General features: G+C 28.8%; 1 protein-coding gene across 39 annotated transcripts in view; it reads left to right on the top strand.

The window, feature by feature from the left end:
• Window positions 1-25,774, top strand: part of LOC143196578 (antichymotrypsin-2) — an 87,840-nt gene that overhangs the window by 40,907 nt on the left and 21,159 nt on the right. For 3 of the 39 annotated variants that reach the window (XM_076404378.1, XM_076404362.1, XM_076404371.1), the window contains one exon: window positions 4,412-4,608. The exons of 16 other annotated variants lie outside the window; for them this stretch is intronic. Coding sequence is in view for 18 of the 23 variants with exons in the window: in XM_076404362.1 (XP_076260477.1) it covers window positions 4,412-4,539 (128 nt within the window). In the remaining 5 variants the exon portion in view is untranslated. Of the gene's footprint in view, window positions 1-671; window positions 854-4,411; window positions 4,609-5,595; window positions 7,198-7,418; window positions 9,256-10,662; window positions 10,839-16,352; window positions 16,494-18,006; window positions 19,001-20,872; window positions 21,095-22,055; window positions 22,278-23,561; window positions 23,777-24,928; window positions 25,132-25,774 lie in introns of those variants that run through there. 20 more of the 39 variants (XM_076404366.1, XM_076404375.1, XM_076404387.1 and 17 more) reach the window with 16 other exon arrangements.

Consider the following 25,774-nt stretch of genomic DNA (forward strand, 5'->3'; position numbering starts at 1 on the left):
GTTTAATGCTTTAGTATATAAAGAATTCATTTTGGTAACTTTGGATGCCTTCCACCTAATTTACCAATTTTTTAATTCATGGTCACATATGGATGTCTCTATAATACTTGATCAGATCCAAACAGAGCGTCCTGGATTATTAACCTGTTTTTGGTTCGACGCCAGCAAAAATATCTGTATCACAACGAGAGCGTTAAAATGATCTCGTTAATCGATAGGAGTTGTTAATTTTGATACTTATTATGCTTGTTAAGTTACTTGAAGATTTCGTTCTTAGGGAGTATATATAAAATAGAGGTTATATTACAATCAATACTTTAAATCTCCCTATTTCGAATGTTCCGAAACATGAACACCCAGGTAGAGTCTGACATCTGTAGACAGAAGATATTTCAAATGTGATGCTTAAGACAAATTGTACAGGTTCCTTTCTGAGATTGTGATGTTTAAGTTAGTCACTTGCCAGTCAGTAGCTTTGATGTCGAAGACTATGGTTCGGAGCCTACGTTAAGCAATAAGTTCAGCCCAGATAAACCCTAGTTGATAAAAAGGCGACAGTTTAAAGTCACCGCAACAAACAAACACCATAACAAAAAGAAATCGCGCAGTCGAAAAATGTTTCCATCGAACAATCTTTGAACAGGCCACCATTTAATACGCTTCTTTTTTAGCGGTCCCACGAAATAATTCGTCTATATTGCCACTCCCTACGCTTTGATAAAAGAGTTACGACTGAGTTGAACAAAAATGTTTTGTTTATTTAGAACTGTAGTCATTGTAATTAAACGGTTTTAATTTGCCCATACCATTTTGTAACTTTTTACGCTTAATATAGAACTATTATATTTGAAAAGTTGTCTTTTTACCTGCTTAAAACTTACAGGTGAATAGAGAATATTGGTAAAAATATGATTGATTGTATTTGTTGGTTGGAGGTGAATAAAGATCAGTTTTTTTTCGCCTATTATTTATTACGAATCACTGACGATTCGGGACGGGACGGAATTAATACATCACTTATGGCCTTAGAACAAAAGAGAAATTTTATTTTCATCCCTGGTAATTTATACCCACTCGATACAAGTCCCAGCGCCCTCTACTAACTTTTCTTTCTCCTTTGTATACTGGCTCTTGTATCGAGACAAGTCATATATTTAACACTCCCCTTCAATTTAAATGTGCTATATAACTTAACCTAATTAAGACTGTAAACAAAGATTACAAAAGTACATTTAAATTGCCAGAACAAAACTATTACATTGTACATACAAATTTGTTCAAACTTAGAATTATTTTATTTCTACATCGCCAGAATTTTAACTTCAATTAATAATTTACTCAAATGAATCTACACAATTATGTGATAAACAAAGGTAACAGTCAGTTTTCTACTTAAACACAATTCTCTCCTTGAACAATCATAGAAATAGTCGCCACAACACAGTCCAATTTAATATCGATTTTATAGTTTGTTCTTGGAATGCCCAAACATACACATATATTTCTCTTCGAATGAATTTCTTCCATGCCTCTGGGTTGTTTTTATCAAATGGCATGAATCCATTAAAACTTCCTAGTTGATTACCATACCAGTCTTCATAACTTGCTCCTTCAAGTCCACTTCTGCCTTACATTAGTCCATGGCCTTCTGGTATCACTGAGGTATCATGACTAAACGGTCACCACTGCAGTCTTCTTAACTTGTTCCTTGTTTCCAATACTTCTCTGGTCCTTGCAACTTACACATGGTTGACTTTCTAAACTCGTCTACATTCCTAATTGCTACATTGATTACAATGTTTCTTTATCCTACCGATAATTAGGTTGGACCCCATGTTTCTAGTTTTCAAGACTTCTCTGGTCCTTACAACTTACACATGGTTGATTTTCTAAACGTGGATTACTTCATTACTAATCACTACATTGACTACAATGTTTCCTTCTATCCTACTGATAATTCTGTTGGATCCCACGTTACTAGTTTACTAGTGCTTCACTGATCCTTGTATATTATACACGTGATTGACCTTCCAAACTCTTAACCACTGCACCACTATTTATTACATTGACTACAATATTTTCTTCTATCCTACTTATAACTCAAGATCACATTTTTCTTGTTTTCTGGTATTCCTTTTGATGGTCATTGATCTTTGAGTGCTCTAGTGCTCCGAAATTAATTTCCGTCTGTTGCATACAGCGATCTTGTTACTTATTTCCACTTTGTTGTTACACTTTTTCCACTCTTGTTACCACTTTCCTTCGTGTATATATAACTATATATATACTATACCGAACCAAACACTTTTTTTCTAATCTCCATTCCCCTGCACTCTCCGTCGTCACCCTACTACTTCTCATTTACACCGAGAATTCTGGGCCCATAACCTATTACGAATCACTTATGATTCGGGACGGGACGGAATTAATACACCACTTATGGCCTTAGAACAAAAGAGAAACTTTATTTTCATCCCTGGTAATTTATACCCACTCGATACAAGTCCCAACGCCCTCTACTAACTTTTCTTCCTCCTTTCTATACTGGCTCTTGTATCGAGACAAGTCATATATTTAACATTATTCTCTTAAATAACAAGTTTCGTAAAATGGGCATCAGATTTTAATTAACAAATTTTAATAACAATTATTTCTTAGTTAATGGTATTGCCAATTTTTATTTTATTTTTTGGTCATTCCATCACTTTCTATTTTATGTATTTCATGTATTTTAAGAAATGAATTCTTATTCTGTTTTCTCTACTCTATAACATTGCGCTGAGAATAAAATAAAATATAATGATTGCTCGATAGACGGAAAAAGATTGATCGTTTACATAAACTAGAACCTACGTTATAATAACTCCATTTTTCATCGAATTTTGGGTTTATATTATATTCAGTTTATCGTACCATGAATATTTATTAGTTTTAATTATAACCAAGCCAAAATATTTTATAGTTCTTTCCATTTTTACTTCCTATTTAAACTGTCAATTTGATGATCTTCTATCTGTTTACAATATTATAAGTTTCATAATCAGTTTCATAGTTTTTCATATTTAATTCGACTGTTTTGTGGTATAGTAGTTGTGGTGGTAGAGGGTTTTTTTAATTAAGAGTTTTTTTAGTTCTTGAATAAACCACAAGTTGTTCATCAAATTTTGAAAATAGTATACAAGTAGAATGATATATTACTGAATAAGTTTTGGGTCTCCTTTCGTGTCTCTGCGGCGCTTCGCTGAAATGTCACATACCAATAAATAATAGTCCATTCTGCTGGGGCAGAACCTCTACAATGATTATTAAACTACTCTTTGTCTGCAACAGTATTTTTTCTCACCAAAGAAACAGTCTTTATTTGACACTAAACATTCTTTTTATCCATTGTTTCGAATGTAATAAAATTTGTTTCCCTGAAATCACTATACTATATGATATGAAATTTAGACACATATTATTCGAACACATATATCCATAAATTATAGAAATTTGTTAATAAGAATGTCACCAACATGTCAGACAGGAGTTGTTGAGACAAAACCTGAAATTCTTATTAATTCTCGTTAAGAATAATTTAACTTCGAACATAGTATAGTTCCGAACTTTGTAATAGATATATAAGGAATAAAACGTTAAGTGTTTTGACGCTAAATCTCTTGATTTTGTTGTGTGTTGATCAACTAAACTTAATTTTAGAACTAAAAAAAGCTTTAAACGAAAGACCCTTTACATTTATAAAGTATTTTTCAGTTTCTAATAATCGAATAATAATCATAATATGTTTAAAATTAACGGGCTGAAGAGTCTATTTTTAATTTTGTCTGGTTTTGTTATTGTTTTGTACATACAATCAAAGAAAATGATTATTTTGTTTCGACTGTATATAGACATGTATAAAATTAGATTTGTCTCTAACCTAAGAATAAAGTCTTCTTTACTAATTAATGAAATCGAGTTTTGATTATATTATATAATGTTGGACAGGATTTTTTCAATAGCAGCACGTCCAAATATTATTCTAACTAAATATGCAGTAGTTATTCAATTGTAAACGGATATAATTGTAATATATTTAGATAAAACACTTAATATATAAATTAGTTTCAATTAATTAGATTGATTTATTTTGATTTCTATATGTAGATTTTTATTAATAATTTTTAATAATGAGGATTTTTATTTTTAAGTTTGTATGTAGAATAATAAAATACTGTTAATATGATAATTAAACTAGTAATAATAATGTTTCTTAAAACTTTGACACTACTGTGGTTAATAAGTTTATACATTATATATTCTATGTCTTGATTTTGACAACACTTGTTGATTTTGAACGTGTTTCTATTGAGTAGTTCTCTCTATTTCTACAACACGAAAAGGAACTTTGCATAGCATTTGTTTATTTTAGTGGCAACAGACAGAATATCCATAGAAGGTGTCCCCCGAATATTTTTGGCAGATAAAGCGTATTTGTACTTTATCAAACATAAGAATACTGTTTTGTTCGTTGGCCGATTTGATCGCCCATTATCTTAAAAAATATATTTAATTTTAGCTATTTGATATTATAAATTTAAATATATAAATAAATTGTTTGTCCACTGACTTTGTTGTTATTTATTAATTAGAATTTAGGATTGGTTATTATTTCTAATGATTATATGGGTGTTAAATATACTCTAGAAAATTTTAAAATTATATTGGATTTTTGTTTCTGCACTGTGACTGAATTAGTACTGCCATCTGTTCAGAGTATCACATATATTAAATTCTACTATGGAATCTTTAGTTGCGAAGACATTGAGTACAACAAAAAATTAGATTTTTTACATTTTAAGAGACATTTAAGCCATTATCATACTATAGCATTATTCAGATTTTGATCTAGTAGTGTTGTGGTAAGGGTTTCTTAAACATTTTATATACAATGATAATCTTTTTATCTCGACTAATATTTAAAATCATTGTTATCTTTTATTATGCGTTCATCTTCTTGCATATTAAAAGGAATTTTACGAATATATATCATATATACATAGAGTAAAAGAGACACTCAATAGGTTCTCTACTATTAGGGTCCAATACCTGTATGGTACTATGAAAATCAGTTGAACAATTTTATTGGTTAGTTTGAATCTATTACAGACACCTTTAAATAAAAAGAAATGCGAAGGAATTTAATCGGTTCTTTAACATCAATTAAAAGACAATACTATTACTATTATTACGTCAATTATTATTATTAAGTCGTCAAAACAATTTAGCTTATGAAATATATTATTTAGAAATTTGTATCTATATATAGTGTAGTTATCTATATAGAATGTACCGAAAAACACTATCTTATTAAGTAGCTGATTTTACAGGAGTACTGATATTTTCGTCAGTATTTTACAGTTCATCTGATGATTTTCATGAAGAGTCATATATATATCAACATCGGTGTCTCAACCCAATTCATTGAGTGATGGCTTATATACTAAAATTTAATGAGTTTAAATTTGAGATTATGTTTAAAAATAAAATTGTTTAAAAATGAGAATTATGATGAAGGAACATATATGATTCCTTGACATGTTACTTTTGTTGCAGTCGAAGGTGTCATGCCATTGTCTTTAATCCCACAAGAACCTCCAATACTATTCGTTATGAACCGTCCCTTTTTATACTTCATTAAGGATAACGAGTCGGTACTGTTTTTGGGGAAAATACGGAAATAGCAGGTACCATGTTTTTTCACGTGTGCACGTTTATTCAGACATTATTAAAAACATGCGACAAATTGTGTTTTTTTTTCAAGTTCCCAATTAAAAAAGTCTTTAAATTCTGACGTTGATGATTATTTTAGTGGTGAAGGTGATTAATAATTATTTATGTCATTAATTATACTAAGTGATATTGAACCATTTTTGATTATTTTAGTGGTGCAGTTTTGAAATGCTTAGTACAGTGTGTATTTGTTTTCGTATGATTATCTAAACTTACGTATTTTTACCATTTATAATACATTAGTGAGAATATAATTAGGCGAGTACAAGTGATCTGGAGTATATAATAAGTCCACCAGGCACCACTGTATTTTCAAAATTGATTTTCTGGTACTTGTTTTATATATCAGGGATGCCAAACTTTATTTAGTTTTGATTTAAGGTATTATAATGTCCAAAATGCTATGGCAGGGTAATCGACATCTTTAATACTATAAAAAGCTTAATTCTACTTCTCTAGAATTTCAAGTATGCTTTATTACTTCAGAATTATATATACCAATATTATCTGTTTGAATTCCACCAAACTTATTTTCGAAAATAAGTGTACATGATTTTGGACTTGAGCAACCAAAATCTGTTCATAAGTTAAATTGTTTCTAGTTTTTGAAATATTGAATAAATGCACTATTTTAATATTTTTGACTGAACTGATTGTTTTATACTACTTGGGATCTGTTTCACGCTTTAGGGTCCACCAGTCTTTCATTATTCCTTCCTCCCAAAATCCTTGGTATCGCCTTTCAATTTTCATTATATCTTGGAGAGAGCTATTCAAGTTTTCTGGGAAAAATCAAGATGTAACTGTAGCAAGTGTATGTTGAGAGACATTCGATCTTCAATCTCGTGGGGATAATTAAAAAAATATATTTTAACGCATTATTCATTACAACATTATGTTTTCATTAGATGGAAATAAATATTCGAAAACATACTTAGATGATATTGAGTTTCTCAATTAGAATTTGTTGAGGTTTGCAGTGTGAGGTGGGCATGTTCTTTTGTCCGCATTTAGAAACATTCAATAACTCAAATCGCCGAATATAAACTTTATTTCGAGACATTTTTTAATTAATAGCGATGCTTACTGTATTTGTTGTTATAAAGCACTCTGTATGTTTGGTGTGTTTATATTTGTTGTAATATTTTACGTAAACAGTGTGTGCACATTGTGTGACATGATTTTCAGCACTTTGTTGACATTATTTTTAACAGCATATTATCTGAGGCACCATTATGTTACAGTTATTGTGATTCCAACATCTCAGGTGATTCTAACAGGGAAGAAGAAAATATTCAAAGCTGATCATCCCTATATATATTTCATAAAATGTGAAAATATTTTGTTATTTATGGGAAAGGTCTACTATAAATGATTCATATTTGTGTGAGATATTAATACACGAAATAAATATATAGAATAACGGATGATTTTTCATTCATATCCTTAATAATGCATGCCAATATGTTATAATTAATCTTTTATAAACATTTTCAAACGGAAGTTTTGATGTAATATCATTTATTGACTTTAATTTACTATGAGACTTTAAAGCCACCTATTAGGAAAAACCAAAATTACTTAACCATACTAATACTTCTAGCGTATTTATGAAAAATTTTGTCTGTAAGTAATTTATTTTACAGTTATTCAGCCTCCATCAGCGATGGAAATAACTGGAGAACTGAAAATGTTCAATGCCGATCATCACTATATATATTTCATCAAGTTTAAAAATATTTTGCTATTTGTTGGCAAAATATGATATAATATAATATTTTTTATACTTATGCTATATTATTACACGAAATAAATATGTGTATCAATTTTTTTCTTAGTTATATACATTAGAAGTTATAAAAAATAAAATCTTTTACTCCTTCCTGCAATTGTGACCATTATATCAGCCCTTTTAGTATTACCAGTTGTAGTTTATACTGTCAAAAGCATATGGTATTGATATATCGCGCGGCAAATTACTATAGAAGGTATATATTTTATTTTTTTTTAGACATACATCAATGCTTTATATGCTAAATATTTTTAATTTACGAGGGTATAAGCTACAGTTCTTGGATATGTATTATCAGATTTTTTCTTTTATTACTTGATTTAAAGTAAGATGTTACTAAATAATGGTGATATCTGTAACATTTAGGACTAGTACTAAAATATCGTTTTGATTTTTTAAACTTTTATTCAAGTTGGTAATAAATTATACAAATAATCTACATTTCAGCACAACTAAAATCAAAATTAATCGTTCATTTCTATAAACATCCTTTACATTTCTGTTCTTTGCCGTTCTTGCAGCATTTACTTCCTGCTTAGCTTCATTGAATGCGATATCAATAAAAATAGCTGCTATTTCAATCACTTTTCGATCGCCATAATATATGGGTCAGACCTTTGGCATTTTAAATAAAAAATAAATTTCGCTAACGTTCATCAATGGTTTTCCATAATTTTTTAAATTTTTATTTCCATTTATTTTATGGTGGAATAAAAAAGTAATTTAATAATAGTGCAATGATTTCTTGCTTGATAGAGGCTTGGATTTACTGAATTAAACTGTACTAATATTAAAAAATATATTTTCATGGCACTAACAGATATGGAGTTTTGATAGGGTACGGTCAAATTTATTTTGAGACATTGAATTTGTTTTACAGTTAAAATAATGCTAGTATCAGATGCACTAGTGGAAAGGTACTTCGAGGCCGATCATTCTTTTATATATGCCCTTAGATACGAAAATACTGTCTTGTTTGTTGGAAAAGTTACAGGAAATTAATTTGTTTGACTTAAATGTAGTCTTCAAAATTTACAAAAAATCTATATTCTACGAGATTGATTTTTATTATTATTTTATTAAAAAAATCTCAATAATATATTTTGCATTTTTTTTGTTTTAATACTAGTGTTTATAGTTTATAGTTTGTTTATGCCAGTCTTTTCTATCATGACAGAGGAATTACTAAATGTTGACCAAACATTATGTTATTTTCGTATGAAATAAATTATGCCAAATGGTTGGTATAATATGAGGATAAAGAAATTAGTATAAAAAAACTTTAGATATCAGGACTCATCTTAATTAAGCATATTAAAATTGTACAGACATTCTAAATTTATCTAAAATATAGATTAGTTAATTATATGTATCAGATATTTTAATAAAAAGAATATAAAAAATACATTATTATTTCAACATATTTGATGTTGTCATCTGATGATATATATGATATATACAATATATATATATATATATATATATATATATATATATATATATATATATATATATATATATATATATATGATCATTGATACTATCTGATAAGTACTTCCAGGCTGATCGTTCTTTTATATATTTTATTATGTTCGAAAAGACTGTGTTGTTTGTTGGAAATGTTACATGATATTAATTGTTTCATTGAATGTAGTCTTTAAACTATATAATAAACGAATGTTCAAAGAAAATAGTTTGTTATGATTATTTTACTAATAACAATGATTTAAAATGTTATGCATAGATTATATTATACATATATGAAAGTTGGGACATGTCATGTTAAGTGAACAATGAAAAAGGCTTTCTAAAATACGTTCATATTAGGCTTACCTATACTTTTAGGGGATGTGAAGGTATATATATATATATATATATATATATATATATATATATATATATATATATATATATATATATATAAAATGCTTCCTTAGAAGGAGGTTTTGTTGTTATATTATGGGGGTTTAAAAATCGACCTTAGTGACGGAAGGGATTTTATGAAAGATTTTATTTTAAAAGTGGTATAATTTATAATAAAATGTTGTGATTTGTATTTAAAATGTTTTATTCTTATTGATTTTTTAAATCAAATCGTGTTAATCACTAAATATGAGTCTCTATGTCCGAATGAATTTTAATAACTTGTGAAAGTAAAATTTCACCAAAAAAGTACCGAGAATTGATATTTCGAAGAGCTTGCGTAAAGGGATTGCTATAATTCTTTTCCTTGCTTTCATTTCCAGCAGCTTTTCATATTTTATACTTCTTCAGTATGTGTATTAAGAAAAAAATAATGAGCTGGTTTATGTGCGAAAAAATGCTGATAATTGAAAGATTGTTTTTATTATTATGGAAATTACACAAATTTTCGTGACACTATTCTATCTTACGTTTCGATTGGGTACAAATAAAATTGACATGAATTAATAAAATAAAGTGCAATTTAAGTTGCATTTAATTGTCTTCATACTGAAATAATGTATTGCTTTATACTGAATAATAATATATGATAATAATTAAATTATGTAATTAAAATATATAATTAATATTAATTAAATGAGTATATGATTAAAAGCTACGATTTCCAATTAGAAATTTGACATTTGGCTTAGGATATAATGCACACATAGCCAAGAAATGTTTTTTTGCACACATTTCAAATGGGGCTTCAGCGGATGCTACAGAAATGAGCACCTGTATATTGTTCTAATGAGTTGTTAGAGTATATTAATACAAAACTAGAAAATTCAATTAGTTTAGTGACATTTTCAACTACAGCAAAACTAGCACTATGATACACCAATATTAAATTAATATGAATATTACATTCTATGATTCCAATTTATTTTTTGTTCTACGAATAAAATTACGCTCCTTTATTATTTTTATTAGTAAATGGTGATATGAAAAGACACAAAAATACTGATCATGTTCACAAATTTCCTTAGTTTTCATTGGAATAATTATAAAATATTATTGCGATCAAATAACATATTTAACTGGACAAACAATGTAAACAATTAAATTTTCGTGACTCTAACATATATTGAGTTTTATTTGAATGCAGTGGAACTGATTTTAAATTTGTTTTACAGCTACAATAATGCTACTGTCATATACACCACCTGATAGGTACTTCGAGGCGCATCATACATTTATATATTTCCTTACATTCGAAAATACTGTACTGTTTGTTGGAAAAGTTACGGGAAATTGATGGTCCCATAAAATGTAGTCTTTAAATACACAATAAATGCATGTTTAAGGAAAATAGTTTTTTTTTGTTTTACTAATTATATTACAATAACCAAAAAGCAGAAGCATTTGCTGAATATCTAAAAAAAAGCTTTCAAACCAAACGAAATTAATATTGAACATAATTTGCCGGACATAGGAGCTGAAAATTCGATGATTGAATTAGTCACACCGAGAGAATTAACCAAAATTATTAGAACTGACATTAACCCCAGGAAATCACCAGGCTACGATTTAATTACTACAAAAACTACCAAGAAAGGGAATTATAAAACTCATCAACTTGATCAATACAGCATTTAGATTAAAACATGTCCCAGACATTTGGAAGATGGCGGAAATCATAATGATCCCAAAACCTGGGAAGTCGGCAGACGAAATAAAATCCTATAGACCTATGCCACTGCTGCAGGTAATATCTAAGGTTTTTGAAAACTTTTGTTGACAAGAATGAAACCGATCATAGAGAGAAAAAACCTAATACCAACACGCCACTTTGGGTTTATTAACAAGCACTCAACAAGTGACCAGGTCCACAGAATAACAGATGTTATTGAAAAAGCCTACGAAAGTAAAAAAGCATGCTCAGCTATATTTTTAGATGTAGCACAAGCTTTCGATAAGGTTTGGCATGAAGGCCTTATTCATTAACTACAGAAAATGCTACCAAAACAACAGACCGAACTATTAAAATCGTACATTACAACCAGAATGTTTAGAGTCAAACAAGAAGAATCTTACTCTACAATAAAATAATCTAAAGCAGGTGTACCACAAGGAAGTGTACTGGGACCTATGCTTTATCTACTCTACCCTTGTGATATACCACAAATGGAGAATATTACGATGGCTACATTTGCTGATGATACTGTGATTATAGCTGTCGGAGACAATCGTGAAGAATTTGGATGCAAAACTTCGCTGGAAGGAACATATAAAGAAGAAAAGAAAAGTACTGGAATTGTAATATAGGAAAATGTTCTGGCTAATTAAATAATGCTAGTATCAGATGCACTAGTGGAAAGGTACTTCGAGGCCGATCATTCTTTTATATATGCCCTTAGATACGAAAATACTGTCTTGTTTGTTGGAAAAGTTACAGGAAATTAATTTGTTTGACTTAAATGTAGTCTTCAAAATTTACAAAAAATCTATATTCTACGAGATTGATTTTTATTATTATTTTATTAAAAAAATCTCAATAATATATTTTGCATTTTTTTTGTTTTAATACTAGTGTTTATAGTTTATAGTTTGTTTATGCCAGTCTTTTGTATCATGACAGAGGAATTACTAAATGTTGACCAAACATTATGTTATTTTCGTATGAAATAAATTATGCCAAATGGTTGGTATAATATGAGGATAAAGAAATTAGTATAAAAAAACTTTAGATATCAGGACTCATCTTAATTAAGCATATTAAAATTGTACAGACATTCTAAATTTATCTAAAATATAGATTAGTTAATTATATGTATCAGATATTTTAATAAAAAGAATATAAAAAATACATTAAACATATTTGATGTTGTCATCTGATGATATATATGATATATACAAATTAAAAAAATACATATGATCATTGATACTATCTGATAAGTACTTCCAGGCTGATCGTTCTTTTATATATTTTATTATGTTCGAAAAGACTGTGTTGTTTGTTGGAAATGTTACATGATATTAATTGTTTCATTGAATGTAGTCTTTAAACTATATAATAAACGAATGTTCAAAGAAAATAGTTTGTTATGATTATTTTACTAATAACAATGATTTAAAATGTTATGCATAGATTATATTATACATATATGAAAGTTGGGACATGTCATGTTAAGTGAACAATGAAAAAGGCTTTCTAAAATACGTTCATATTAGGCTTACCTATACTTTTAGGGGATGTGAAGGTATATATATATATATATATATATATATATATATATATATATATATATATATATATATATATATATATATATATATAAAATGCTTCCTTAGAAGGAGGTTTTGTTGTTATATTATGGGGGTTTAAAAATCGACCTTAGTGACGGAAGGGATTTTATGAAAGATTTTATTTTAAAAGTGGTATAATTTATAATAAAATGTTGTGATTTGTATTTAAAATGTTTTATTCTTATTGATTTTTTAAATCAAATCGTGTTAATCACTAAATATGAGTCTCTATGTCCGAATGAATTTTAATAACTTGTGAAAGTAAAATTTCACCAAAAAAGTACCGAGAATTGATATTTCGAAGAGCTTGCGTAAAGGGATTGCTATAATTCTTTTCCTTGCTTTCATTTCCAGCAGCTTTTCATATTTTATACTTCTTCAGTATGTGTATTAAGAAAAAAATAATGAGCTGGTTTATGTGCGAAAAAATGCTGATAATTGAAAGATTGTTTTTATTATTATGGAAATTACACAAATTTTCGTGACACTATTCTATCTTACGTTTCGATTGGGTACAAATAAAATTGACATGAATTAATAAAATAAAGTGCAATTTAAGTTGCATTTAATTGTCTTCATACTGAAATAATGTATTGCTTTATACTGAATAATAATATATGATAATAATTAAATTATGTAATTAAAATATATAATTAATATTAATTAAATGAGTATATGATTAAAAGCTACGATTTCCAATTAGAAATTTGACATTTGGCTTAGGATATAATGCACACATAGCCAAGAAATGTTTTTTTGCACACATTTCAAATGGGGCTTCAGCGGATGCTACAGAAATGAGCACCTGTATATTGTTCTAATGAGTTGTTAGAGTATATTAATACAAAACTAGAAAATTCAATTAGTTTAGTGACATTTTCAACTACAGCAAAACTAGCACTATGATACACCAATATTAAATTAATATGAATATTACATTCTATGATTCCAATTTATTTTTTGTTCTACGAATAAAATTACGCTCCTTTATTATTTTTATTAGTAAATGGTGATATGAAAAGACACAAAAATACTGATCATGTTCACAAATTTCCTTAGTTTTCATTGGAATAATTATAAAATATTATTGCGATCAAATAACATATTTAACTGGACAAACAATGTAAACAATTAAATTTTCGTGACTCTAACATATATTGAGTTTTATTTGAATGCAGTGGAACTGATTTTGAATTTGTTTTACAGCTACAATAATGCTACTGTCATATACACCACCTGATAGGTACTTCGAGGCGCATCATACATTTATATATTTCCTTACATTCGAAAATACTGTACTGTTTGTTGGAAAAGTTACGGGAAATTGATGGTCCCATAAAATGTAGTCTTTAAATACACAATAAATGCATGTTTAAGGAAAATAGTTTTTTTTTGTTTTACTAATTATATTACAATAACCAAAAAGCAGAAGCATTTGCTGAATATCTAAAAAAAAGCTTTCAAACCAAACGAAATTAATATTGAACATAATTTGCCGGACATAGGAGCTGAAAATTCGATGATTGAATTAGTCACACCGAGAGAATTAACCAAAATTATTAGAACTGACATTAACCCCAGGAAATCACCAGGCTACGATTTAATTACTACAAAAACTACCAAGAAAGGGAATTATAAAACTCATCAACTTGATCAATACAGCATTTAGATTAAAACATGTCCCAGACATTTGGAAGATGGCGGAAATCATAATGATCCCAAAACCTGGGAAGTCGGCAGACGAAATAAAATCCTATAGACCTATGCCACTGCTGCAGGTAATATCTAAGGTTTTTGAAAACTTTTGTTGACAAGAATGAAACCGATCATAGAGAGAAAAAACCTAATACCAACACGCCACTTTGGGTTTATTAACAAGCACTCAACAAGTGACCAGGTCCACAGAATAACAGATGTTATTGAAAAAGCCTACGAAAGTAAAAAAGCATGCTCAGCTATATTTTTAGATGTAGCACAAGCTTTCGATAAGGTTTGGCATGAAGGCCTTATTCATTAACTACAGAAAATGCTACCAAAACAACAGACCGAACTATTAAAATCGTACATTACAACCAGAATGTTTAGAGTCAAACAAGAAGAATCTTACTCTACAATAAAATAATCTAAAGCAGGTGTACCACAAGGAAGTGTACTGGGACCTATGCTTTATCTACTCTACCCTTGTGATATACCACAAATGGAGAATATTACGATGGCTACATTTGCTGATGATACTGTGATTAAAGCTGTCGGAGACAATAGTGAAGAATTTGGATGCAAAACTTCGCTGGAAGGAACATATAAAGAAGAAAAGAAAAGTACTGGAATTGTAATATAGGAAAATGTTCTGGCTAATTGGAAGAAAATCAGAATTATAAGTACATAATAAATTGTTATTATATAAGCAAATACTAAAACCTATATGGACATACGGAGTTCAATTATGGGGATGTTCTGCAAAGAGTAACATAAATCAAATACAAATTTTTCAGAACAGTCCTGAGAGGTATTGTGGGTGCACCCAAATACTATAGGACTGATTACCTACATCGAGACCTTCAGATACCCACAGTCAGTCAAGAAATCAAGAGAATTGCAAGGGGACTTGAGGAAAGACTATTGGATACCACCAGAACAGGACACAGACTCAAAAGAATCAAACGATCTGATCTTGTGTAGTGTTGTGTAGTGAGGTGCATATATTAAATTCAGCAGTAACATGTATAAACATTATTTCACCAGAGACTGAGATAGGGCCGATGGGTCCTCCTAGTTATATATCTAGATTTAAGTTATCATAAAGACAAATTGTAGGTTAGACAGAAACGACTAGTAACAATATATTAATTAAATAATAAAAAGAAATAAACTTTATACTAAATTAAAATCTGATATACAAAATAATATTATACAAATATGAATGCTGGGAAAAGTCATGTTAAGCGAACAACGAATGATTAGTTGTTCTTCTTTTCTGGACCTACTTGTTTTTTTACTGGAATTTTAGCTTTTAAATTATGGTGTTCTGATCGAATTTATTTTCATGATGAAACAATAATAACTAAATATTTCACATCGACAGTTTATTTATCAATATGTATTTTCCGGGATTTTATCTGCGTTAAGTCTTCAAACGAATCTTTAATCTTATCACGAAGTTTCCATAGATTTCCCCAGGTATTGTTTATTTTTCTGGTTTGGATTCTCGTTATATGAGTGAAAGTACCAGGTCTTGTATATGTTCTGTTAATCTGGTGGCTTCTTGGCTGTCAAGTGAATGTTTCGGGAATTTATTACTTGAAAAGCTTACTTAAAGGGAAAGGTTGCCAATTTTGATTCTATCTCATGTATGTATATGCATATTAAAAAAAATGTATTCAGAAATGGCTTATAGGTGAAAATATGCTGATCATATGTTATACGATAACAATTGTCAATAGAGAACAATGAGTATTCTTTGTTTCTAAAGGCATGTTTTTATTACGAACAAATAACATGTTTTACTGGACTAACAATTAAAAAAACGAATGTTCGTCACACTAATACATGTTGTGTTTCGTTTGGTACTTCGAGGTAGGTACTTCGAGGCAGATCGTTCCTTTATATATGTCCTTAAATGCGAAAATACTGTGTTGTTTCTTGGAAAAGTTACAGGAAATTAATTTGTTTCACTTAATGTAGTCTTCAAAATTTACAATAAATATATATTCTATGAGATTAGTTTTTATTATTATTTTAATAATAACAATAAATCAAAACACTATCATTCATTATGTCCTTTATCATTTTATCTCGGTGATCTTCTGTTTTTATACACCTTCTTGTCTTTAATATTAAAATTTATTGTTTATAATTTATTTATGACAGTGTTAAAGTCTTTTTTATCATAGCAGGGGTATAAGTAAATGCTCACCAAACATTATATTGTTTTAGTATAAAATAAATTATGCCCAATGATTGGTATAATATAAAGAAATTAACATAAAAAATTAGATATCAAGGTCCAACTTAATTAATCATATTAAATCATCTATCATATATGTGATATATATGATATATGATATATATGGTGCATATGCTATATGATACATATTATATATGATATATGATATAAGAACTCATTAATATGACTTCATAGCAAAGCCAATATATAATTAATGTAATAATGCTGAACTCAAAATTATGGCTATATACATTGTGTTTGATTTAGACTAAAAAATATTATAGTTTTTTGAAAATTGTGGCCTATTCAGGCTTGCGACCACGCAATTTTATTGCTTATATATTTGCGGTAGATGTCAAACGATGTCCTCGTTACCATATATAACAAATTACGTGCGCGCCTGTGGGGGTAGATGTAGTAAATTTATGTATTTTGTACTAGGCTTTTGTTATTTATCTGTTTATGTTGTTTATTAACTTTTTCGTAGGTTGTGTTAAAGATATTCTTAAATAATGCAATAGCCAATTGTCTATTTTGTTTGTTTCTACTGATTTCAGCACTATTTATTGCTAATATGTATTACTATATTACAGCCATAGGTAAATAACTTATAATGTTAATGAAATAACCCTTTATGTATTATTTTAATGTTTTTAATTTCATTCAATATCTTAATAACGATAAATTTGTGTATTATGACAAAAACCGAACGAATCGGTTGATAGTTCTTAATAAAAAAAATTATAACAGGTGTACACAAATTTCGCAATTGGAACGATTCATCATGATATAGTTTGCACTACCTCTAGCCTAATACCGAGTGCAGATCAATGTTTTATCTACTGAGGGACCTCCCTCTATTGTAAATTTTAACTGCATTCATTTGGAGAAAATATTACAATCCCGTCGGACAATTTGGACCTAATTCTTCAGTATGGTTGTGAAATTTAGACATTGTTACAGCAGGACATCCTTAAGCTTGAAATATTTCGAATGCGAGGCAAGTTCTGTGAAAATCAAATGTTAAAAACGAAGCTTTTCGATTAAGATCCGATAGCCAGTTACAGACGTAGAATACATAGGTTTGGATATACAGAGGATGGGCAAAATAGTATGAGGACTTGGCAAACACTCAATATTTATTTATTAATAAGGCGTTGAGCCGCCATTTTCTTTCAAAACAACCGCAATTCTTTGCGGTAAAGATCCAATGCTTACTTGTAGATCCTTATATTTACCAGATATTTTAGATATTAAAAATTCTAAAGATTCTTAATTTATATTTTAGTTATCGTTCAGGCTGCCGCATCAGGATTTACACCACCATTTAGATATATTCAAATAGACCATCCCTTCTTTTACTTGGTGAAGACCAACGGCTTGATTTTATTTTGTGGAAAAATTTATACTCTTTAAACCTCGACGGTGATTTTATGGCTTTTTTCTGATATGATGTTAATGCAAATTATGTATTAGAAGCAAATAAACCATTAAAGGTGTAATAAGTTATTTTTTACTATCATTTGTGATACTTTTTTCGATCTCATGTCCTATCGCATAATTCATCGTTCTATGTTTAATATTCGAATTGGTCCGGTATATGTAATTTCATAATAATTACTATTTTACTACTACATATATTACTTATTCGTATGATGAAATCACTTTCCTTGAAATATTTTTCTTGAGTTGTTTGATGAGATTCAGAAGATAACGAAGCTAAATCTGCTGAATAAATTGGACGTTTAGCAGTATCTGTATATCAATTCACGTTCATTCAATTTTTTTCAGTAAACTGTTTTTTTCTTCTCAAATTTTAACAATTATCTATGTTTGTTATTTTACCAGTTTGAAGGTAATGCACAAACAAAAATCCTTTCTTCTTGCTTCGGATTGGGGTTCTTACCATCCATTAGCCTCTTATTTTGATTTTGGGTCATATGGTGAAGTAGTAATTAACAAAAAAGTATTAGTCGATTGTCAGCATTGAACGTATAACTTTGTTTTTTTTTCGGTTTTAACCAATAATAATAACTATCATAACAACACAATATAATGCATAATCCATTTATATTTCAGTTGTCATTGCTCTAGAATCAAGTGTGTTTTATACATTTCCACCCAAACAGTTTCGAATGGATCATGCTTTCATCTATATTCTCAAGAAGGACGACCTGATCTTATTTTGTGGCAAAATTTATACTTTTAATACCTAATTTTCTCAATTTAACGCATACTTTATAATTTTTTATATACGATATTAATATATTACATAAAACATCCACATAGACCATTATTGATTCACAACTATCATCTGCAATTAACCAATAAGTTTATTTTAATCCACTTGTATATACAAACTACAGATATTGCCTTTTATACTTTGGTATTGTGTTGAACTAGCATTGTTATCTGCGGTTCTTGACGGAATTATGTATATAAGAGTTGCTATTTATATTTTGAGTTTAGGCAATAAAATATATTGTTAGGTTCCATCTGGTGTCTCCAGCTACATGTGTGATCTTCATAACTACAGCACAAGACCACAACATGTGTTTTTAACAGTTAATTTTGACACAGTGGAAAAATGTAGTTAATTCATGAGCATTTTCGTGCGATGTTTATCTATGAATAAAGGTTAGTTTGTTATAAAAATCTCATAAAGATGATCTTGATGATGGTCAATTGGTGCAAATAAATGGCCAATAAATCGCAGTACATCAAATGCTGTTTAAAATATCTACCTATCTACTTAAATTACTGAATAATCATGTTTTGGAAGTAGCTCACTCAAAGATGCAAAAGTGTATTGATCATCATACATTTAAGTGATCCATTAAAATAAATTATTATATTTTACTAGGTTTCAAATATAAAGAAAAGCCCTTGTTATGTACTCTCTGCTAACGTTTTGCTGTATAATATATCACAGCCTTTACTATGGTAAATATAGTATTTTTTCTCTCTTGGATTGTACTGTAGTATTGGATTATCTAAACCACTATTATTATTTGTAAAATGATCGAATATGCTGTGAGAAAGTTATACTGGTAGCTGAACGTAAAGATAATCCTTTACGAATTAATTTGAGTTCTTAACACTAACGTGAACAACTAAAGAAATTGCCTTAGTTAAATGAAATAAAATGATTGATATTAAATAATAGGAAAGGTGTTATCTCTTGTCATGATAATTAATAATACTTCTTACTTCTTTAATGACGTATCAAAAATTGACAGAGATTGATACATTTTGATGCATTCACCGTATAGTCCAGACAGATAGCTCTTTGATTGTCATTTGTTTCGATTCCTCATATTGGTTTTTCACTCATAGATCTATTTGAATGAAATATTATTGTTAATAATTTGGCATATTTGGTTTAAACACATTTATTTATTAGATGGAAGTATGTGTTAGGTCCGTTTCATAGTTTTTTTTTAAATTTTAGATTGTTATTATTGCCGGTTATAGTAGAACATAGAGAACGGTTATTTCTGGATACTTATGTCGAAATCTTTGATGGTTCAAGTTTAAAAACACCCGAAAACCAATACATTGCATGATTTTTATTGGGTTTACCATTATAGAGTAGTAGACTAGTGATTCTCAACCTTTTTTGATTACTATACACTTCTCGAATATTTAATGTATGTGCCACATTCTCAATGAAATCAATGAAATAGTTTATGAACTGCAAGGAACAGTCAAAGCTGCAAAGTAGCTTAAAAATTAATTACGATAATACATTTATTAAACCTCATTTATTTTAATTTTTTTTTACTTGTTAATACTGAAATACATAATGTCATTTGAGAATTATCATTATTTTTACAATGTTGCTACAGGGTGGTAAACAATTTATTAAGTTATTATAATTCAACTGCAATCAATCAACAATTTTTATTATGCTTTTCGGAAAACTTTTTTTTTAATTATACACTATTTCTGCGTTTGCTTTTTTTTAAAGATAGGCCATAGTGATTGAGAATCACTGGTGCAGATTGTCGTTATACCACCAGTATTACATTCTTATACCACCACTATATCTAATAAGTATGAGCCCCACAATATAATAAGGTTTACTTCAATCAGTGTATGCTCTACTAACGTAAAAAATAAGTAACTTAAGCAATAATCCATTTATATTTCAGTGATGTCTGCGAGAACTATTAGGTACTTCAAGTTTCCCCCGAAAGAATTCCAATTGGACCATCCCTTCTTTTATTATCTTAAGAAGGACGAGTTCATTTTATTTTCTGGGAAAGTTCAAACTCTTTAGAAATCAAATTTTAATATTATATTTGTTGTTACTTTGTTATAGTTTGTTTTGTTGTAAATTACGTAGCACTGAAATATAGTTGAATTTATCAAGATGAAGGTTTTAATTTGACTGCAATAGATGAATTACTATATCACCAAATCGTTTTTCGAAAACCTTTTTTTGAGAGTAGTTTTTTGATCTTTTTTTAAGAATTTGGCGGTGACGGTGACGCGTCGATACAGGAAATATTGATAAACGCCCCTATTGAGCTGAAAGTATGATACGTTATATTTTAACGTATGTTAGGTTTTTTCATTGGTCCTTAGAAAGAAAATAATTTGATGATAGTTAAATTTAACGTAGGTAATCGTTACAAAATTAACGCTTCAGACTTATTGCTCGAATGTATTTTTTTACTTTAGACAAGCAATAAGTACATATGCACAATATATTGCTAATATTTTTATTGTACTGTAAAAAAAGCAGTGTTAAAGTTATAAAATATTCCAAATTATTAACAAATCAAAGATTAAATAATTGGATAAAGTATAATTGGATTTCCCACTTTTTGCCAACAATATTTATTTTTTTCATCTTTGTGGATTAAAGGTTCATCAAGCTCACTATTAAAATAAATTGCATTTGGTCAAAATATTTTTTCCATTTCCAAGCAAGATGCCAATTCTTTGGCATCTACGAGCATATTACTAAACCCTTTATCTGAATAATATTTCTTTAAAAAAAGCCTGTATACTGAACATATTGGATTTATATCATCTTTTATTTCAAGGTTCAATTCTCGAGGGTATCGAACTAATGTCCAATGTCTAAAATTATTTTGTATACTTCTTGTTGTCCTATCTTTGTCCACGCATATTAGTAAATGATGGAAGATAATCAAATTTCTTTTGTACAAACTTTTTAAAATTTGACTTTATGGTGCCTTTTATGATGTCTATACCACCACTGTACCTAATAGGTATAAGCCCCACAATATAATAACGTCCACTTCATTGTCAGAGTTCCACTAATCAAAAATAAGCAACTTAACCAATAATCTGTTTATATTTCAGTGAAATCTGTGAGAACTATTAGGTACTACAGGTATCCCCCGAAAAAATTCCAATCGGACCATCCTTTCTTTTATTATCTTAGGAAGGAAGATGCGATCTTATTTTCTGGCAAAGTTCAAACGTACTAGATACTGAATTAGAAAATTGGAACAACTGCTAATTCCTAAAGGTTTATATTTGTTATAAATAATATAGTACGCAAATATAGTGGATTTATTATGATACTGTCTGATATTTATTGCTACCACATCACAATTTACAGTGTTATAATGTTATAAGATAATATTATAAGAAAGTCAAGGTATTGTCTTTAAATAAACTTTATATATTTATTAAATGCAATGTAGCGTATTAATGTTACAGACTGTATTGAAACCACGGTGTTAAAAAATATATCTACTTCGCTAAATATATAAAAGTTAATATTATTAGTTAAACTCATTCAGATTAGAACTGTTGCTGATGTTTATTAGATACATTTATTCGAATATTAACCTTTCAAATCATCATTTTTTCACAAAATGTGTACAATATATACTATTAATACATGTCGATTTTTTCAACTTTTTCAACAACTACTACATCTATCTTTTTAGAAAGATTGTAATACCGTATTGAAAGAACGATGTTTATTTAGTAGAGATTTAATAGTCGATCAATTTTCACACTTGAAATTATATCAGAATATGCTAGGTTTGGTGAGTACGCTGGCTGTGGCAGAACTTCCCATTCGAGTGCAATATCTTTTTCACTTTTTTGCGACAATACCCCATTAAGTTTGCTCACTTAATATGTCTAGTAAAATTTTTATTCCGTATTAGTAGCAACACTATATCTTTGATACCACTATATGCACATACATACTTTATGGCCATTAATATCCCTTTTTGTGCAGAGTACAACAGAGAACTCTTCTTTTTTTTGTCTGGTAAGCAATGAAACCGCGATGTGGGAACATGAAAATGTTTTTTTTTTCGGTCAAACCGTGTGGTAGCTATGTCTCACCGTTTGATCAGATCTAGATGCCTGGAAATAAGTAAATCATTTATCAGTTCATGAGAGTTTGAGCTGAAGTTACGTCGAACAAGTCTTGAGATTCATCGTCTCCGGAACTCTTTAGTCCTAATTTTTGGTTCTTTAACATACACAACTGTTAATTCGTTGAAACCAAGATCGAGAATTGTGAATGAATAGCCTTTGCCATAAGTTATTCATTTCAAATTCCATATTTCATTATCAAGATGTTATATTAACTCAGTTCCACTTTTATACGAAGTAGCCCTTAGAAAACGTCCTCTTTACCACTGTCCTCATTTTCAGTTTCAACAGTGAATAAATAATAATACTAGTTCATCATAATACCAATATCCTTGTATAGGTCATACAGTACTTCTAATATACTTCTATAAACACGTATACTCTACTTATCTAATAATGCCTAAGTCAGGTGATGTACTAACTTCATTAACACAATTCATTTTAATCAATTTTTTATTTATATTTCAGTTACATTTATTGAATCAACTTCTGTCATATTGACTCAATCGAAATCCTTTAAAATGGATCATTCATTCCTCTACGTTATTAAGATGAACGAGATTGTTTTATTTTGTGGTAAAATATGCACCAATTGATACTTTGCAGTGTTTTTATTATGATATTTCATGGATATGATATTGATATATTCTTAACTACATATAAATAAAATGTTACTTATGCAATATGTGTTTTATTGATATTTATAGTAAAAAAAAAGAAAACTACAGTACAACTAAAAAATAATTTATCTCTGTTTTAACATACTAATATATAACTGGAAATAATATAACTAACCTTGTGTAACTTATGGAAGTATCAACAATAGAAATAATAGATAGAGAGGAAAAAACAAATGGACAAATTGATGATTAAGAAGAGTATCTTGACTTTCCACGAGCTGTTATGGTTCATTTTGATTAAGAAAAAAAAGGAAATGTACTTTTTAAAATATGACTAATGACTATATGACTAATGACTATGATATATATATAGCAGATATAGAGATTATTTTGTCGACTCTGGGATTTGCTAAATATAATTCCAATTCCGTATGAGAGGAAATTAGTCCCTAGATCTAAACACTATCGTATCAAATGTTTTTGAATTAAATCAGATCGACTTTTCTGAGGAAATCTGACAAAGTTATGGCAAACTTTATGAACTACCGAGACCTTTGAAACTAGAGATCGTTTATAAATAATTATGGTTTTGGCAATATTTCGTTAGGAAAGTGTCAGATTAGGTCAGTTTTTTCTTTGTCAAGAAATAAATTCTTTCCTACATGATGTTGTTGGTTGTTATATTTCATATTTGTTCGCAAGAGGGAATTAACATTAAATATAACAATGAGAATCTATAAATTCCTTCCATTTTTTCTCTGCTCGGTCTTCTTGCTTCGGTCGATGTTTTTCATTTCTTTCCTTTCTGATTTTTGTCTTTCCATATTCTCTTTATCTCTGTTATGTCCTCCATTTTATGTGTCCTCAACTGAGATATTTGCTCTCTCTGTACTCCGCCACTGGTTCAATATTGAGGCCTTTCTTTACTTGGATGGTCAGTAAATTACTTTCCGTTTTAGTTCCATAGTAGTTTTTTATGTTTCTTGTTTTTTAATGCATTTGCCATTTATAAGGAACTACAAATATGTTGTTTTCCAATTCTAGCATTCTCATCTCCTGACTTTATTTTCGCATTATCATATCTCCATCTCTCTCTCTCTCTCTCTGTATATATATATCATTTTCATATACTACTTAACTAATGATGTCCATGTTAACTGATATACTAACCGAATTAACACATTTCATTTTAATCAATATTCGATTTATTTTCAGTTATATTTAGAAAAACATCAGTACTTAGACCATCTCCATCGAAATCTTTTAAAATGGATCATTCGTTCCTGTACTTCATTAAGCTGAACGATATCGTTTTGTTTTGTGGCAAAATATTCACCAGTTAATATTTCGTAGTGATTTCATTATGATATTTTGTTGGATATTTTTATCTACATACAAATAAACTATTACTTATGAAATATGTGTTTTATTGCTATTAATGTTAAATAAACCTATTTTATTAATTTTGATTATGGACAACCTTTGTTCAATATATTATTTTTATTAACACGATTTCTATTGTTTTTAATGGCGCGTGTCTTATAATAATATTTATATTACAAAACCAAGATGAAAAACATAAATAAAAAGAAAGTATGAATACATAGATTGATAAATGAGTAGAACAGATTGACTTTTTACATCATCCTTTCATTATTATTCGTATTCCATTATCATTCTATCTCTGCAGACATATACTTTAAGTATAGCGTTTGATATATTTTAAAATATACAAGGGTTAGATTGTAAATTTATAAATATTTTCGTTTTAACATAGTAGAAAACCGTGAGAATATTTTTATCTTAAATGTAATTTTAAACTCGAAGAAAAAACCTGTAAAAGTGAAGTTATGCACCTAATATTTGAAGCTTTAATTACGTACGCAAATTCACTTTAGCTCAGAGCGCACTAGCTTTTAGATTATTTTGAATATATCGAAGAATAATGCAGTTTTAGGACCTCATCGAACCCACACTATTGTACATAAAACCAAACTTTTCTTACTCTTAGTTGCACGGAACGTAACGCTTTGGAACACGAAACTAAACTATGGAAGCCTC

The sequence above is a fragment of the Rhynchophorus ferrugineus genome, unplaced genomic scaffold (genome assembly GCF_030347505.1).
Source record: "Rhynchophorus ferrugineus isolate W39M unplaced genomic scaffold, kcgeb_rfMv2 rfM4, whole genome shotgun sequence".
Lineage (NCBI taxonomy): Eukaryota > Metazoa > Arthropoda > Insecta > Coleoptera > Curculionidae > Rhynchophorus > Rhynchophorus ferrugineus.